Source organism: Artemia franciscana, chromosome 2 (genome assembly GCF_032884065.1).
Source record: "Artemia franciscana chromosome 2, ASM3288406v1, whole genome shotgun sequence".
NCBI lineage: Eukaryota > Metazoa > Arthropoda > Branchiopoda > Anostraca > Artemiidae > Artemia > Artemia franciscana.
This window is the reverse complement of record NC_088864.1, coordinates 5,316,936-5,337,231: the sequence shown is the minus strand read 5'-3', so window position 1 is coordinate 5,337,231 and position 20,296 is coordinate 5,316,936. Positions and strand designations below refer to the sequence as shown.

General features: G+C 33.6%; 1 protein-coding gene across 1 annotated transcript in view; it reads left to right on the top strand.

Annotated features, from left to right (window-relative positions):
• Window positions 1-20,296, top strand: part of LOC136036346 (mitogen-activated protein kinase kinase kinase 15-like) — an 87,596-nt gene that overhangs the window by 32,409 nt on the left and 34,891 nt on the right. Inside the window, exons 5-9 of the mRNA XM_065718500.1 lie at window positions 1,439-1,548; window positions 6,093-6,223; window positions 11,347-11,499; window positions 14,450-14,609; window positions 16,892-17,051. Of these exons, the coding sequence (XP_065574572.1) occupies window positions 1,439-1,548; window positions 6,093-6,223; window positions 11,347-11,499; window positions 14,450-14,609; window positions 16,892-17,051 (714 nt within the window). The remainder of the gene's footprint in view (window positions 1-1,438; window positions 1,549-6,092; window positions 6,224-11,346; window positions 11,500-14,449; window positions 14,610-16,891; window positions 17,052-20,296) is intronic.

Here is a 20,296-nt window from a genome sequence, read left to right as displayed (position 1 = left end):
AGTTAGAAATTTCCTATCTATGAGAACAATTTTCCTGATTTTCGAAAAGAGGTTTAAAAACATTAAACCCGAAGGATTTGCATGAAAATCACAGCTTCAGATTCAGCATAACATGATACCCTATTGTAGGTGTTTCAAGATCCTATCTACCCAACAATAAATTTTTTTGTATTTTTTTCTTGAAGACAGATTACGGATGCATAATTATGTATTATTATTATTCTTATTTTTTTATATCTTATAGGGCTCGTTCAAACTGGAAATGAAATTTCAATTGTCCTTTTTACGTCATAGTAAAAATTTGGGTACAGTAAGCCCCCCTCCCTGCCCCTTTTTTCCAAGGACATCCAGTTAAAATTTTTAGATAGCCACTTTGTTCAACATAGTTGAAAGGTCCAGTAACTATGCTTCTGGGGATGAATATCCTCCCACATTACCTGGGGAAAGGTAATGCCACATTACTCCCACAATACTGTAAGCTATGAAATTTGCCCATTGCTTATATATATAATTTGTTATTGGGAAATATTTAAGCATTCTCGGTGGGGAGTGTGAGATTCTCTACGGGGAGAATTTTCCATGATCGGGAAAGTTTCTTTGTGGAATTCTCCGGGAAAAATTTTACGCGCATGAATATGCTAGAATTCATATTCAGAGTTCTTTTTATTTACTTTACTTTCTCTTTGCTGACTGAATGTTACACATGGATATGTTCCGGAGAAAATTTTCTGCGGGGAGGGAATTGTCTGGGGGTATTTTTCTGTGGAGAGGAAAATTTTCCATGGAAGAAATTCAGCATGGGGAATTTTATGCAGGAAAAACTTTCTATGGGGAAGGGTATCTCAGAGGGAAATTTTCCACGGAGGGGGAAAGGATTTCCGGCAAGATTTCGAAAATCATCAAGAACCAACTAAAAACATTTTTTCAAATGAAAGGATGGAGAATATTTAAGGAGTAATTGTCTGCAGGAAATTGCCAAGGGAAATTTTCAGCGAGGATGGAATTGTCCAGGAGAATATTCCAAGAGGATATTTTGCGAGGGATTTTCTACAGAGAGGGAAGCGGATTTCCCAGCATTATTTGAAAGCAAGCAAAATTATCAAATGCGGGGTCTTGGAATGTCGGGAGAGGATTCATTCGAGTTAAAATTAAAAATTTTTAAGCAACGAAAGAGATGTTGCCCCTGCAGTGTTGTGTTTTCTGCCATGATGTGCTGTAGCTCAATTTTTAGGGGACTTTGGGAGTAATAAATGTGCCTTACTGTGTTTAAAGTAGTTCTTCTTTTTGCTGTCCATCATATACGTTTTCGGTGGACAATTACTTTCTAATATACGTTCTTTACTGTCTTCACTAATTTTACATTCTAATGTATACTTTCTAATTTACATTTCGAATCTAAACTTTGGGCCATTATTTAGTATTTTTTTTTTTATTATAGGATTATGATGCTATGGTTCAATTGGTCAGTGACCTGAAGACTCTTCCAAATTCTTCAAAATACATTGCAACGTCGGCAATACGACACTTGTATGCCTTTGCATTAAACAGGTAACATGAATTTCTTTAAAGTTCTGTAAGTAATGTATTCTTTTTCATTATGTCTCTATATTTGATATATTACTATATTTCTCTGCATAAAAACTAAAAAGGTCAACAGCAATCCAGCAAGATTGCTGCCCGGTGAAAAAAAACCACTAAATTTTAGTAATTTTTATTGATTTTCTTCAATAATCTAGTGATTTATGTTCTCATTTAGTAATTTTTCTGTTTAGGCAATATAAAAAAATCACTAGAAATAATGATAAATCACTAGGGGTGGAAACTCTGCAGTGCAGTAGCATTTACCAAAGAGAAATGTAAAATAGGTATTCTACTCGAGTGTTTCAAGTCGGTCAGCACATTTATAGAAGTACAAAGAACGAGTTCCGAGAGGAGACAAAAACTTTAAAAACGAAAGTGTGACGATGTGGTAACAAGCATTCAGGGGCCAAAGGCCTGAACTATCCACCTTAGTCAACAGCGTGAAGAACACAGTATGAATGTATTAACAGTAGCGAAAAGTCCTATACTCTCCTTTAAAGATTTTCGGCACAAATTAGTATAGGCCTCTCTTCATGACTCCGCCTTCATGCACGTGCAATGACAAATGTTTAGCACATTACGACGGGCTTATGGGAAACCTGAACTGAAACTATTCCTGAGACACAAATGGATCTCCGTTTCCGTGTGGTTTCGTCTGTGCATTTCCTAAGAAATTTTTCTCTACTTTTATGTATCTATACTGTCGTGAAGAAAGAAAAGTGATGTTAGGTTATATTTTTGAAGGCTGAAGGCCTGAACCAGTCTTTGGTAAGGGCCAAAGACCCGAACGATCGCAGGGTGGCGACAAGACTAAGCTGGTCTATAATTATGAAAAATCAAATGTGTGAGTGTTTGGATCGTGTGTGCAGTTTTTATTTGCGCTAAAAATAAGGCTAACTAATCAATTTAGAAGCGTGAAAATTGATGCTGACAGATTTTTGAAATAGAAAATGGGTATAATTAGGGTATAAAGATACTGAAAATATAAATTAAACTAAATAAACATTTGGAAAGAAGTGTCTTGCTATCAAGACCATGAGTAAGGAAGGCCCGAGGGAGCGTAGTGAGGCAGCAAACGGAAAAAACTCCTTTTCTCTTTCTCCAAAATTTTCAAGTGTTTCTATGACTACGAAGCGAATAATTTGACGGTGTTGCCAAGGAAACGAAGAACATCTTTAAGGCATTTTTGGATTTAGTCGAGTGTCAATTTGAAGTTGGTGCCTGCCTGCTTACATGCTTGAACTGGGATTTCCACTTGAAACAGAACAGCTCAAACAAAGCGAATGCTAGGCGGAATGATCTTAGATAATACTTTCTGACATGGTTTGCGGAACTTCATTTCAGCTCAGACACTGCTGGGTGTGGCTCAATAACAAATGAAAAACATTTTGTTTATACGCAGACAAGAATTATATACACCCTTCAAAATTTAGTGTCATTTTACGTCATATATAATCCTCAGTGCCTTTTTACGTCATATATAATGCCTTTTTAATTTTTTAAATATGTAAAATTGGGATTAGCTCGGTGTCTCGTTTGAAGCGCAATAATGCAAGACAAGACCAACAAGAACTGATGACGCGGAAATGAAACAATTCTATCACGAATTAATTAAAGTCGGCTGTTAAACCTTAGCAGGAAAAATATTAACACTTTTTACCACTAATGTAAAGGCATCTATCTGTAAGTGAACTGGAAAGAGGGTTACATTTTTAGTTAAACCAGCTTTGAAACGAATGAGTAAAGTAATATCATTAGCAAGTACAATAAAAGATACATCCCATCTCCTAGACGTAAGGGCTGTAGATAAAGATACTTCACCAAAAATGTAAGGGAATAAAACTACACATTTTCTCACTCCGTGATCAAGAGGAAAATCAAAAGAAAAAAAAACAACAACAAGAAATAGGTGCAAAAATATTTATCCTAAGCTCTGAATACCGAAATCTCTAACCACAGAACTCTAACCACAGAAAGGAGAATCACGCCACTAATAAGAGCCGAAGGATTGAATGCATGCGAGGTATTGTCAGAAGTTCGCTTTATGTAAATTAAAAGTTTCAGAAGCTCGCTTTATATAAATTAAAAGTTTTTAAAGTGAGGACTTGAAATCCAATAGATCTTGAATCATTGCTTACAGTATCAAAGGTTGCATGCGCATGGCCGCAACCCATTCCTTTCTTTAAGCCTACTTGATTAAGGTCAACATCTTAATAATGAAAAATAGGATTTATAAACAATCTATAAAACTTCTCAGTTGTTGAACATTTTGTTATCAGTCAGTAAGAATCGCAGGATCGGATAGCTCTTTTAGCAGATTTTTTACCTTCTCAACTCTAAAAGACGAATGAAAATTACCCGACTTGGGGAGGAGATAAAAAAGTAAAACAAAAGAAGAAAAAGAAAAGAAGTTAGAGCGAATTTTGAATGATTTGAAAAATAATTCCCAGCAACGTTAACCTGAAAGATTCTTTAGCAGTATATTTTAAGCAATGACATTATTGGAAATATAAAGAATAAAGTCCAAGCACCATATTATCATCATTAAGATCCAGATTAACAGCCACGCCTACTTTTAAACTAAAAAAGCAACGTTGTCTTTTAAAATGTGGTGGACGAATAGCACCGAAAGTCCTATAGATGCAGGAACAGACTTAGGAATTACAGAAATATTTTCGAAGTTGAATAATGTATGTATGTATGTATTTTTTGTAACCCGTCGTACAAAACAATGAAGTGATGGAGTATGTTAAGAAAAACAAGAGCTAAGAGCTCATCTGGCACTTGTGACAAGGCCAGAAGAGCCAAGAGCTCATATGGTATGAGCTCTAACAATATTCTAAGAATCAATAGATTGATTTAAAAGGAAAATCAGAGACTTAATCCCGGTCGGGATTTAAAGTAAGAGCTCTGAGTCACGATGCCCTTCTAAATATCAAAATTCATTAAGATCCGATCATCCTCTCGTAAGTTATAAATACCTCATTTTTCTAATTTTTCTCTCCCTTCAGCCCCCCAGATGGTCGAATCGAGGAAAACGACTTTATCAAGTCAATTTGTGCAGCTCCCTGACACGCCTACCAATTTTCATCGTCGTTGCACGTCCAGAAGCACCAAACTCCCCAAAGCACTGAACCCCACCCCCTAACTCGCCCAAAGAGAGCAAATCCGTTACGGTTACTTCAATCACGCATCTACGAGGTTTACTTATTCTACCCACCAAACTTCATCCCGATTCCTCCACTCTAAGCGTTTTCCAAGATTTCCGATTTCCCCCTCCAACTCCCCCCAATGTCAACAGATCTGGTCGCGATTTGAAATAAAAGCTCTGAGACATGATTTCCTTCTAAATACCAAATTTCATTAAGATCCGGTCACCAATTCTTAAGTTAAAAATACCTCAATTTTTTAATTTTCAAAATTAACACCCCCCCCCAGCTCCCATTATGTCAACTTGTGCTTATTCTTCCCATCAAGTTTCATCCCCATCTCTCCACTCTAAGCGTTTTCCAAGATTTCTGTTTCCCCCCTCCAACCCCCTATGTCCCCCGGATCAAATTCGAGTCGCAAATGGAGCATCTGAGACATAAGATCCGCCTCTCACTCAGACTATCTGCCTTGACTTTTTTTCAGTTAGCCATTACCCTTAATATTTTCATCACAGTCCACTAAGTTAACTTGGTGGACTGTGGACATAGTGGACTTAAAATATTAAAACTTGACTAAGACCAAAATAAAATTGAGCTGCATTCACTTACGATATTGAAATCGCACTAAGATAATAAATCACTTAAAATTACTAAGATAATAATATGTAAATTTGAATATAATAAGGCAATAAAAACAGTAAATATATGACAAGCTTACGTAAGCTCGTCGAAAGATTAATCATTATAATAATCAGTGTGCATATTGCAATTGATCTAGGGAGATGCTACATATAAGTATGAGCCCTTGAGCTGCAATCATTTACGCTATCGAGATAGGAGTTAAAATCGCTAAGATAAGAATATGTAAATTTGAATACAAAAATTCTATAAAAACTGGGAAGTATATGACAAGCTGACGTAAACACATCGAAATCATTATAATAATCAGTGTGCAAATGGCAATTGATCTCTGAAGACGCTATATATACGCAGGATGCCCCTACATATATCATCTTGACTTGTAAGGAAACTTGCAAACACGTAGCAGCCAAAATTTTCCTGTTTCAAAATCTCAGCATTTTTTCTTTTTCTTTTCTTCTTTTCCTCTTCTTCAGCATCTTTTAGTGTTTCTTTTCACAAACGGAAAAATAAATTGAATATCAAATGCATCTAATTTATAGATGAGGCGCATTGTCAAGTAATGCAGAATTCTTGAAGTTAAGAAGCTTATTCAGTTCATTGATATCCTTTTCGAGCCAGCTGTTGTCACTTCGAACTCTGAATCAGTGCATGAATGATTAGCTCGAGCTGAATCTTTGAGCGATACTTTTGAATTTTTATAAATGTTTTTCTTATTTTAAGGAGAAACAAGGAAGGGGATCGAGAGAAGGCATTGAAAGAAATCCTTGCTGCCTTAAATAGTCAAGAAAATCAGGTTCCTGATATGTTTGGCCTTTGTGGAAGAATTTACAAGGACAAATTCGTTGAGTCAGGTTAGAGTCTATAACTGTTCGACTCGTAGATTACACTAGCATACTTACTAAACCTTTGCTCTATCACTAATACTAAAGTAGGTCTAATTGTGTCAAAAATTTCTCTAATTAACATTGTCATCTAATGAAGCTCTGGATTCATACTAATTTTGTGGTGTAATATCTAACTTAATGGTTTTAACATAACTTTAATGGAATTAAAATCAAGTAGTTGTGGGCTTTAAGCCATGGCTAATTGTAGAAAAATCCAAGACAGATAGTCCGGTTGAGCGAGAGGCAAACCTGGCATAAGCCCTTATTAGGATTGTATAAAAATAATGTCAGTTCATTTGTTAATAGATAAGTCTATCTATCATCCATCCATGCGTAATTCCTTGGGCAGAACTGAGGTAGATAGTCATAGAACCTGTAGTTTTCCATGTGTTTGGTTACGTGGCACAGTTAAACGGCGGGAGTAAGTATGACTCTTTTATTGGACCAGTACTATCCCTGAAACTCATAGTGGCGTCCATGGGGGGTCTACCTGTAAAACAGATTTGCGCGAAAGACTCCCCTTGACAACCATGGTAAAAGTAACCCTAAAATCTTTTATATTTCAAACCTCTATGGTTATATTGTCTGTTTTATTGGGTTTCCTTGGTTTTTATATACTAAATACAAGAATTCAATGCAGCGAAATATAATGTGAAACGCGAAGATAAAGAAACCAATAGGAATCTAACCACTCAAAATCTCTTCGACAAAATAGCAATGACCTTTGCTATAATATATTATAATATACTATAATATAATATATAATTATTTGCTAAAAATGAAACCAGTAAGAATGCATCTCACAAAGAAACTCTTTGATAAAATAGCGTCTAACTTCGCTATTGAATAAACGTCGCTAAAAAAACTATAAAAAACAAAAATAAATACTATTCGATAGAATAAGAATGAACTTTGCTATAAAATAACATATTTAGCATAAAAAAAAGAAAAAAAAATTAACACAGCCTTTGCTTGTACTATTTCATAAAGTTTCAGCCAAGCTTCTTAGCCTTTCTTGGCTGAACCGCCAAGTACTTTGCTGTACATTTATGTTCATGATCATTTTGATCATGTAAAAAACTCTTTTATGATTATCTTATCCTTAAAAAGTTTCTAACCTTAATTATGTACGAAGCTCTTGATTGAACCCTTATGAGACATTGAATCTAAGACTCGGTCCAAATTTGTATTATTTATTTGTCACATTTAGTTATGGTTCAGTTCTTATTTCTAGTATTTAAGCTTTTTCTAATAATATAAAATTTTGACGTATTTTCCGTAAATATGTTGTTACTATATTAGGAAATAAAAAACCAAAATTAGCTATTTCCTTCTCCTTAAAAATTGATATTAATCTTCAGACAACTCATGTACGCGAGCACCGTGACAATTTTCCGCCTAAGAGCATAAATCTTGACAAAAATTGGTGTAATAATCCTGTATAATACTGTCTAATGTTTTCCTTCGAGCTAGGTGTGCATATTGAAACCCAAAAATTTTCTGACTCTAATTTTCTGAAACCCAAGAATTTTCTGACTAAAGCATTAATTTTGAATGGGTTTTTTCAATAATACTGAATGAAATTTGGCATTTTTACTTACGAGGCGTGCGTTTGAAAATAGAGAGATGTTTCTAACTGTGGAGTTTGGTTTTGATTAAAGTGATTGTAGTACTACGATGAAATCTGACATTATTTCTTAGGAACCATCGGGGGGGGGAGGGGTTGAAATAAAAAGATTTTCGGTTGACTATTACCATGGTTGTCGAGGGGAGTCTTTTGCACAAATTTGTTTTACAGGGAGACCCTCCATGGACCCCACTATGATTTTCATGGACAATCCCCAACCTCCTTGGTTGGAAGCTAGAAGAAATTAAAGGTGGGAAAAATAGGGAAATAACCCTTTTTAAGTATTGATAAAAACACAGCTCCTGGCTGCAAATATGTACATGATACCCCCGCCCCCCTCTCCTTTTATGTACAGTTAAGCATAAGAATGTGATCTTCATCTTTGCGCTTAAAATATTTTTGCAATAAGAGGGAGCTATTATTCTGCAGCACCGGTGCTACAGGTTTATTCCAAAGACACCCCTCACGAGTGTCCCGTCCCTACTTCTATATGTGTGTGAAAATTCACCGAAAATGTGCAGATTTTGACGTACAATGTGGTTTTGGGGCCCCCCTCTTCCACATATACACAGGTTCAATCGTATTCAAATTTTAATTCAATAATATTTTTGTTCCTCCCTCCTGTCGAACTTCTGTTTTTTGCCACAAAATGTGAGAGAACGCCACTTTACTGTCGCTTAATCTCTTTTCTTTACTGATAAGGACACCAGAGCTTTCAGTTTCTGTTCGATTGACACATATACCAGCATTCTAGAAGTCAAACAAAGACAAAGTAGAAACAATGGGGAATTTTTTTTTCAAGACAGTGGAATACAATTCAGTGGATATTTCGGCCCTATGTCCAAGGGCAGTCGTCAGCACAACACGAGAACGAAAAAAATATGTATATATATTTACTTACATTAAAATGTGAGAATTAAAACTACTAATATTTTTGTTAAAAAGTTTTTAAAAACAGTCCTAGCATCCTTACTTCAACGAAGTTCAACCAGGACTGATAAATAGAATAAAGTAAGATGATAAAGTCATTCAAACAAAACAGAACAAAATGATTAAATGCAAGTTTTCAAAACTAATCTTGCGTTTTTGGCAGCTTGCCTCAAAGGTCTTTTTGTAACTGGTTCAATACTATTATAAATTAGTTTAGTAAAATATTTTGTTAAATCATTTTTAATTAACTTCGAGTATAAAGAATTTAGTGAGTACTTCCCCAAGTCCCTATTCAAAGAAATATTATTATTCATTTTGAGACTAATTCAATTGATTCCTGAACCACCTGTTTTATCCCCAAATCATTACTAATGAGTGAATATTTTTCAAAAAGTATCGTATGGGAGGGATTATTAGATATATGCCAACCTAAAGCAGAATCAAAGGAGTTATTAGAACTATTTGAAATTAATGCCTTGTCTATGTCTGCTTTATGCTGGTGTAGCCGCTTTTCTAGATTCTGATTGGCCCTGACGGAAAGACGGAAGATAGATAATATTTGAGGGCTTATCTGTAGCCTCACATTGTGACATATCTTCAATTTTACTGAAAGTCTTTTTAGTCTACGGTTAATTATCGTATTGACAAAAGGAATGGGGGTATCCAACACCAAAAAGAAAATCTCTGATAAAATTTATTTCTGCATTTATATATGAATCGGAGCAAATATTCAGAACACGATCAATGAGGGAAATTGCAAATGCTCTTTTAACTTGCGGGGGGTGATTTGAATTACAGTGAAGATATCTATTGTTTTGCTTCGGCTTTCAATAGATATTAAATCCAGTTTATCAGTATTACGAATAGTTAACATATCTAAAAAACGGTGGTTTATTTTCAATTTCAACTTCTTGGGTAAACTGCAAATTTTGTTCATAAGTATTAAGATGATCTAAGAAGCCCCGAAGTTCAACTTCCCCATAATTCCAACAAAGTGAAATTACGTCATCCATATAGCAGTCCCGATAGACATGTTTTAAAAAATAAGAATTTAATGCCCAATTTTCAAGGTTCTCGACATAAATATTTGCCAATAGCCCAGATAAAGGTGCTCCCATGGGTAACCCATTTTTTTGCTGATAAAAAGAATCACGAAACTGAAAATACATAGAAAACTTATTACAAATTTTAACTAGAGTAATTAAAACTTCACAATCAATTACTGTTGCTGAAACCTCAATTAAGTAATAATTTTCTTCTATTTTATTTTTTAATAATTACTCAGTAATAGCCACATCTTTATTCGTATATATGGAAACAATGTCAAAACTACTAACTATTGTGTTTTCTGGAATACTTGTGTTACTAAGTTTTTAACTAGATCTGTCGAATTACGAATATAGGAATTTTGGGAATACAATAGTAAACAATGTACAATAAAGTAAACACAAATTGTTCATCATCCTTATCGAAAAAAAAAACACAAAAGTTCGCATTTGTTTAGATAAAGTTTTGAAATCTTCCACATCAGGGTTGTCTAATATGCTAAATCTGATGTTGTGATTTCTATCAGGATTCTTCCCCTATTTGGGGATATTACGCCCTTTTTTGAAAATTAGGCAACATTTCTTAGGCTTGCAGCTTTTGATTTGTAACTTTAAGCCTAATGAATTTTTTTTTGTTCAGAATTACCATGAAAAGCTAATTCTTTCGAGGTTTATATTGATATCAAATTTCCCTCTTAGAGTTTCGGCTACTAGTAGCACGAGTACCTGCATACTTACACTTCGATATCAAGAGCTGTTTTATTGTCGATTCTACCGTTCTCCTTCGAGGTCCGATGTGACATTTTTTTTTTTACAATTGAACTAACTAATTTTAGTAGTACCAAAAGAAATAACACAGACAAAATTTACATTTCGATTCTCAATGCCAACTTTAATGTCAACTTTACATTTCGATTCTCAAGATTCAATATTCAAGCTAATCAACTTTAGAAAAGTAACTTTCGAGACAAGGGCCTCCTAAGTCAAGTGACTAAACTTAACTGTTGATTATAATTGTAAGATTAATTTGTAAATGTGAATGTTATTTTTTTGCAGAAGAAACTAAGACAAAACTAACCCCCCCCCCCAAAAAAAAAAAACAACAACAAAAAAACAATGTGTATTATGTTCGTTTTTGTTATGTATGACAAGGTTCTTGTTTAAATATCTCTAACACCTGGCGAAACAATAAAATAAATAAAGTTTGAGAAATAGCTATGTTTTCGTAATTTATTTCTCTTTTCCATTTGAGAAATTCAATTTGAATATATAATATGACTCCAGGTTAATGGTGGGTTCTCAAGGTCAATGGCAAAATTTTTCTCAGAATCTACCCGCTATTCTATCTCTGTGGCTGTGCCATCTTGTCCATTGGTACAACTAGATATTAGCTAATGAACACTATTAAATATATTGAGTCTTGCTTATGTTTGTTTATTGGCTGTTTGTAGACATAGGGTGTTTTAATTTAAATTTATGGATTCTAGGGCATACTGACATGGAAAGTTTAAAACAGGCAGTCCACTGGTACAGGAAAGGCTTTGAAATTCAGCCGAATGAATTTGCTGGCATTAATTTGGCAACTCTGCTTGTTATAGATGGCAATGATTTTTCAAAGTCTGAGGAATTGCAACACATATGTAAGTATTGATCTGGAAATCGTTAGGACACCCAGCTAATCAAACAGTTCGATGTAACGAACTGTAGTAAGGAGCGACCCGGCTCAATAGTAAACGAAACTCTAAAAAACGGAATTTCGATTCTAAAAGATATATCAAAAGAATCGTATTTTCATGCTGATTTTAAATATATAAGTTTCATCAAATTTGGTCATTGTCATCAAAAGTTACGAGCCTGGGAAAATTTGCCTTATTTTGGAAAATAGGGGGAAACCCCCCCTAAAATCACACCATCGCATTCAGCGTATCAGAGAACCCTATAGAAAAAATTTCAAGGTCCAATCTACAAAAATGTGGGATTTCGTATTTTTTGCCAGAAGAGAAATCACGGGTGCGTGTTTATTTGTTTGTTTCTCTGTTTTTTTTTCCCCCAGGGGTTATCGTATCGACCAAGTGGTCCTAGATTGTTGCAAGAGGGCTCAATCTAACAGAAATGTAAAGTTCTAGTGCCCTTTTTAAGTGACCAAAAAAATTAACGCATCTTTTCTTATTCTTCTCTCCAAGTTCTTTATATTTTTCGATAGGCGTCAAGATGTCGATAAAGTGAAAGCTTGGCCTTTTTTTGTGTACCAATTAATATACTAATTTTGACTACAAGTTTTTGCAATTTCAATGCAAATAGCTAAAGTTTAGCCATTCCATGTTAAGGTCAATTCTTTTCTAAATTCAAGTTTATTAAGTTAATCAAGAATTTTTACTATCTTCTTAAATATAATTCACTTCCAAAAATAATTTCCAATCCGTTATTTGTATTGTTTCTACGAAAAATGTAAATTAAAATTTTAGAAGTGAACGACCGTTTTCATACTCATTTTCTGTTGATTTTTGTTTGTCAAATTTGTTATCTGTAAGTATCGACTATAAGTCTAGACTGTAAGAGTAAGTCTATACTGATTTTGTTTTGTCAAATGTTCGACAAGAATAAGCAGAATAAATTCAACTAGACTAACGATGTCATATTTCTCCAATATATAAAATTATATATTTAATTATTATATATTATAATATAAATAAATATATAAAAATAAATATAAAAATAATTATATAAAAATAAAGAGCTTGGATAAAAAGTGACTCTGACCAGAAGACGATCCTTAATTTATTTTTTTTTATTTTTTTTTTAATGGGAGAAAAGGGAAAAATACGGTTTTATTAATCCAAAGAAAAAGGGGATTATTGTTACAATTCGTGATTTGGAAATATTGGAGAAAATTTTGGATTGGTTTACGTGGCGAAGCTGGAACCAGCGAACGATTATTATTATTGATTTATTATTGGCACAAGATTATTATTATCGATTCATTATTATCAAGTGATTATTATTACCAATTCGTTATGATCAAATGAGTATTGTTATTGATTTATTATTGTCATAGGGTTATCGCCATTGATTTATTGTTATCAAACGAATACTATTATCGCTTTATTATCAAATTATTATTATCACTGATTTTTTATTGTCATATCATTATAATCGCCAATTTTTTATTATTAAAAAATTATCATTGTTGATTTAGTTTTATCAAACGATAATTGCTACGATTATTATTATTATTATATCATCATATCATTATCATTTATTATTATTATCGATTATCGATATATTATTATCGAAAAATTATTGTTACCAACTTTTTATTATTAAACATTCTTATTGCAGTAATTCCTTTAAATTTTTGCAGCTCCTCAATTGCTGTTGCAAAAGTAAATTACGCGAAAAAACTATTCAGACGAATAATTGTCGTTTAATTTTTTTTCACATCAAACTTTCACATTGGATCTACTCAAAATCGTCCACTAGAATGCGAAAAGTTTTTCTGATATTGCACTTTAAAGAAAAATATATATATATATTTTTTTAGCCTTTTATAGAAGCAGTTTTTCGTTTAAATTAGAAAAAGTGTGAAATTAAATTGTTTTTTTGAAAATATGAATTTTGGAATCTATCTGCATAGTACATAAATTTATATCAGATAGTATACGATAGAAGTGATGAAGCAAATTTTAAATTCAAAGTTCTGTAGATCCAATTTGCCCAATATAAGCATGCTTTGTCTAATTTTTTCTTTTGATAATGGTCTCTGATTGTGAATCTGAAATTCTCGGATTTCAGATTCACAAAAAAAGCTGCTTTGTCTAACTTTTTTTTCTTTTGATAGTGGTCTACGATTGTGAATCCGAAATTTTTGGATTTCAGATTCGCAAAAAAGGCTCCTTTGTCTAATTTTGTTTTCTTTTGATAATGGTCTCCGATTGTGAATCCGAAATTTTCGGGTTTCAGATGCGCAAAAAAAGCTGCTTTGTCTAATTTTTTTTTTCTTTGGATAATGGTCTTTGATTGTGAATCCGAAATTTTTGGACATTCGCTTTTTTTATTCTATTTACTTTCTCGATTTAAGGTTTCTACCGTTACTTGTATATTTCTATAACTTCATTATACGTAAGTAGTGTTTAGATTGATAGCCTAAACGTTTTATGACATTTAGTATTTATCCTCGTGATCACAGGTTTGTTTAGTATTAAAAATGTTATTTAGTATTAGGTAGCCATTAACGATATTTAGATTTAAGAAAAGTTACTTAGCATTTGGTGGTCAAAATCTTTTAGTTTAGTATTTGGTAGCCAGAATTTTGCGCGCTTTTAGTATATTCAAAGTTATATAGGATTTGGTAGCCAAAATGTTTTTTTGGTTTTGGTATTTAAAAAACTATTTAGCATTTGGTAGCCATTAAGGATGTTAAGACAATTTATTCGGTATTTGGTAGCTAAAATGTTCTGTCGAATTTGGTTTTTATACCTGGCACCTGGAAGGCTCAGTTTAATGAGGTGCATGTAACATTTTTTTTAACCTCTGACTGGTTTGCGCCCACAAAACTACTTTGTATTGATTTCTATTGTTCCGTTTTTTAAGGTATGGTTTTAAACAAGTTAATTGGTAAAAAAGGAAGTTTATCCTCACTGACTGAATACTGGGATGTAGCTACATTTTTTGAAATATGTGTCTTGGCCGAGGATTTTGCTAAAGCTATACAGGCTGCCGAATGTATGTTTAAACTGAATGCACCTCCTTGGTAAGTTGGTTGACATTATGATTCTTAAAATAATACCATTTTGCCAAAGCTATACAGGCCACTGAATGTATATTTAAACTGAATGCACCTCCTTGGTAAGTTGGTTAACATTATTATTCTTAAAATAATACCAAGATGCTATTACATCTTACACCAGAAGAAGTAAGTTCAGTGGAATTTTTTGTTTGTTTATTAGATAGGTGAGTAGTAAAACGAGTTAAATCAGGGGTGGGTAAAGAAGTTTGTAAGGAGGAACGAAGGGGGGGGGGGGTCTGAGTCGTACCATGAAAGTCAAGCGACATTAAATATTAACTTTCACCTAAATATTAGATCGTTGTCGCTAGTTCCTAAGTTATCAGGTTAGTTTGAAAATTGATGCTTTAAATTGTCCGGAGCTTATCGTAGACATCTATTTAATATGTATATATATATATATATATATATATATATATATATATATATATATATATATATATACATATATATATATATATATATATATATATATATATATTCTTAATGCTACTAAAGCTCTTTTCTATTGAGTTTTTTTTCTCTAAAATTAGCTGAGAAATTTTCAGATGGTAGTCATTTTGCTCATTTTGGCAGCAATAACATACTGAATGATATTTAGTACGCTGGATGGAAATTGACCTAGTTGTCCTTTTCTACTACTACTACTACTAACAACTCGCTGCAGCACCAAGTGCCTTGGAGCCAGCATAGCTACCCAGTGCCCTCCTCCATCCCAGTCTATTCCAAGCATCCCTCTTTACACCCTTTCAAGAAAGTTCCAATTTCCTTAAATCCCCCATTCGGGGACGACCTGCTTTTCATTTGGCCCTAGACGGTTGGCCGACAAGTACAATCTTCGGCAATTTTTCATCTTTCATCCGCAGAACTTGTCCTACCCAGTTCATACTTTCTCTCATTATAGCATTAGAAAACGGGATGGAACTACATTTTTCGTACAGCTTACTATTTTGTCGTTTGATATTGTATCACATATTGATCTTTGGTTGAGAATTTATTTTTATGCCACTCAGCCAGGTTTTTTATGCCTCTTCAGCCATGACAACTCAGGGTTGTTACTATGACCGTCGTCCCTCATAAGCGAGAAGACTCGCTCATGAGGGACGAGGGTCACAGCTACTGATCAAAGCGGGAATTTTCTGTCTTGTAGTTAGTTGCATTACAAGTTACTCAAAACTAGTTTTATTATCTTATAACTTCTATCTCTTTCATACTTCAAGACTAGTCATCGAGTCTTTCAGCCTAGATCTTAGATCTTAGATCTTTGAAAATATAATGGTTCTTTCATAAGTTCAGCTGAAATATAGGTGTTTGTAATTTCTACCCCCCTCCGGTCCTTCTCAGTTCTCCTATGCATTTGGTTGTTTCATAATAGTCTAATAAAGAATAGATACATGATTTTCCCAAAATGCTACGGCTAATTTTTGATATTAAGAATTGCTTTTTATTTCACAAGATCCCTTCTCGGTGGATCCCTTGTATAGCGTTGATTTGCCCTACATAATGACAAAAACAAACTTTTACATTAACGTGTTGAAAAGCTAATCTTGCTCAGCCACAGCATCTCATTACTGAGCATTTTAATGTTTCATTTCGTACTCACTGTCAGTCTGATATATCATCAGTGACAGACGGTTCAAGGTAGAATGTGGCCTTATAGGTCATTTAGTATATACACAGATTGATGCACACAGGTCTGAGGAAGGGGTTGTTGTTGTCCGAGACAGTGTATTGGTGCATAAGAGGATAACATGGCTTTTTTATAGTATCGGGGGTTGAAAACCCGAAACTTATATCTTAAGCCTTCAAATTTTTGAAATACTAACTAGGGGAACTCCTATGCATAATTCAATTATAATAATTCCCTAATAATTATAATAATAATATAATTATAATAATCAATTATAATATGATTGAAATTATCAAAGAGGTCGACTCTTTCTTTTACTTGTGAAAAGCTTGAGACATGTTCCAGAACTCATTTCTTATTAATGATCATTGATTATTTGTTATAACTTTCAGCAAAAAATGGGAGAAAGCAACCAATTTTTATAACTCATAAAAGGGCCAGCGTTGAATTCCGTTTTGCGATTTTTCTAACATACGTTACCTATTATTTTTTATCCATTGAATTGGATCGAAAATTATAACAAATAGTTAAATATCAGTAACGATAATTTAGTTTTGTTACATAAATTTTTTGCGTTGATATAGTTGGAATTACCATTAAACAACAATTACTCCTATAGGCATTTAAAGTCAACAATTGGAAACATATCCTTGATCAATCGTTTTCGAAAGCGACCGGATGACTATAAAATGCCTCCAGAAGAAGAAATGTTTCAATGGTGGCTGGAATATTTCATGGAGGCTGTGGAACAAAATGTTGAAGATGCAATTCGATTTCCGGTTTGTATAAAGTTTTGCTTCGAATAAACCAAATCTAACTCTATGATTAAAAGTAACTATCCCTACAAAGGGTATTGTATAGACTAAACTGTTATTGAATAAAACAAGATATCAGCTGTTTACAAAGGTAGACAGGGGACTAGGACTAGGTCGGTATCCTTTCTTTAAAAAAAAGAAACAAACAAAACATCCACATTTCTGGAAAAGAAGAAAAAGGAAAAAGGGGTGGGGGATATGAATCAGAATCACCCAATGATTTGCAATTTACTGGGATAGCCCGCTACTGTAAGCTGAAAGAACCACTCTCTATAAAATCGCTTCAAAGAGAACTAGCAACGGTAATTCACTCACTAAATCATATAACTTGTATTTATTTGCAATTAGTAGTTTATACTTTATAATTAATTCCATGTCTCATTCTTAGCAAGCGGAACAATAAACTTGTTACTAGCTCTTGACAAATGACACTTTTGATTTCTAATTTAAAATTTCAGTCCAGGACAACATTATTCCGAAATAAAAGGAATATTTAGTTTCAGGTAATTCTTCTATCTTCCTATGGTGTGCTACAATTCTTATTGATTTATTCAGAAAATCGGTAGCCCCGTAGATTTGAAGGTAAAATCAGCGGCCAAACACTCGATCAAGACTTAAAATAACAACCGGTTAATACAAAATATAAAATGATCATGATTTGGGAAGGAAATAAAACCTTTAATCTTGAATTCAATCCGTAGAATATTTTTGAATATAGACCTTCAGGGAGAGGTAAGAACAATATCAGAACTAAAAAAGAGCATTTACCGAATTGCTTGTGTTTGTATATCATATGTAATAATTAGTTTTTAAAAACGTCCTTCCCTACTAGCCATTCCTGAACTTTTGAATTCATTCCATGGATTTTTTTGTACCTGGACCTTCAGGGGACGGTAAAGAACAATATCAAAACTGAAAAAGAGCATTCACCGAATTGTATGTGTTTGTATATCATATATAATCATTAGTTTTAAAAAACACCCCTCCCTTGTAGCCATTCTTGAACTATTTGAATTCAATCCATGGAATATTTTTGAACCTGGACCTTCAGGGGACGCTAAAGAGCAATATCAAAACTAAATTCTGCATAAACACTGCTTCCGGGTGGTTAACGGATCTTTGATTTTTTATTTTACTTAGATTCTTTTTGGAACTTGGACTTTTTTTAAACTTACAATTTTTTTTAACTTGGAATCTTTTTTTACTTAAAAAAATTTAAACAAATTTTTTTCGTTGAAGTCACTATGTTTACTTGTAACAAATAAAAAAAGACACTATGTTTACTTATAACTAACCATTAGGTTTAATTTTTTTTTTTTTTTACTTAGAAATTTGAACTAAGAATTTTTTTTCAAAGTTGGAAGAGTGCATGCTGGTCATTATTTTTTTTAAGGTGAAAAGAATATATTTAAATGCTTGCTCGTTTTTTGTCAGCAGTGTAAGAGTCAATTTAAAATGAATGAAGCGGAAAAAAACATATTGTGAAGTGTTACTAGTTTGAATTTTTTTTTCAAAGTCAGAGACACATGAGCGTGAATTACAGGATTTTCAAATATTTTATTTGGTCACACTTCTGCTGCTTCCATCCAAACGCGTCATGATGACGCGTTTTGACTACCTTGTGTGCTTCCATCAATTCTGATTTACTTATAGGTGGCAGCGTAACTGAATTTTAAGCTTGGTTACACTGGGTTAACTACTTTTAAGTTAGGTTTGTTGAGGTTCAGTCAGCTTGGCCGGCCACGCTAACTCTACCCAAGCAAACCTAACTTAAAAGTAGTTAACCCAGTGTAACCTAGCTTAAAATCCAGTTTTTATGCCATGCTACCCTCCAAGTACCTTAGATTTAATTGCCGAGCTAACACTCAAGTTCAAATTTCTAAGTTAAAAAAAAATGTAACCGAATTGTTTGTTAAAATTGTGGTGTGGAATTGTGGTTTCTTTTTAAACTAAAAAAAAAAATTAATTTAAAATTCCTAAGTTATAAAATTCAAAAAAAAGTTCAAACAAAATTCTCATGTTAAAAAAATAAAGAAAATTCTAAGTTCCATAAAAAACCTAGGTCAAACAGATAAGTTAAAAAAAAATCTAAGTTAAAAAATAATTTTAAGTTCCTAAAAATTCTGTCCTCCCAAAAAAATTGCTACGTTCAAAAAAACATTTTTTAAGTTCAAAAGAAAATCTAAGTTTCAACTTTCATGACGAAAATGTTCAGAATAAAAAATAAATTAGATTCACCTCAAGGATTAAGCTCGTAAACCACCGAAGGCAGTTTTTACGTGCTTTTTATGGCACTGGATATCTACCTATTTTTGTTCCTTCGATTCGACCATATGGGGGGGGAGTGGGGGGTGGGACGGTTAAAAGGGAAAAATTAGAAAAAATGAGGTATTTTTAACTTACGAACGGGTGATCGCATTTAAATGAAATTTGATATTTAGAAAGATATCGTGTCTCAGAGCTCTTATTTTAAATCCTGAGCGGATCCGGCGACATTGGAGGGAATTGGGGGGGGGGACAAAAAATCTTGGAAAACACTTTGAGTGGAGGGATCGGGATGAGACTGTATGGGAAAAATAATCAGAAGTCCTAGATACGTGATTGACAATACCGGAACGGATCCGCTCGTTGGGGGAGTTTGGGGGGAGGAGGAGGGTTAATTCTGAAAAGTTAGAAAAAAGAGGTATTTTTTCTTACGAAGGAGAGATCGGATCTTAATGAAATTTCATATTTAGAAGGAACTCGTAAATCAGATCCTTATTATAAATCCTGACCGGATCCAGCGTCACTGGGGGGGGGGGAGTTGGGGGGAACCGGAAATCTTGGAAAACGCTTAAAGTGGAGAGATCAGGATGAAACTTGATGGGAAGAATAATCACAAGTCAAAGATACGTAACTGACATAAACAGACCGGATCCGCTCTCTTTGGTGGAATTGGGGGGGGGAGTAATTCGGAAAAATTAGAAAAAATCAGGTAAACTTACAAACGGGTAATCAGATCTTAATGAAATTTGATTTTTTGAGGTATCTTGTGCTTTAGAGCTCTCATTTTATATCCCGACCAGATCTGGTGACATTGGGGGAAGTTGGAGGGGGAAACCGGAATTCTTAGAAAACGTGAAAATTGCGGTATCTTTATCTTACGAATGGATGATCGGATCTTAATGAAACTTGATGTATAGAAGGATCTTATGTCTCAGATGCTCCAT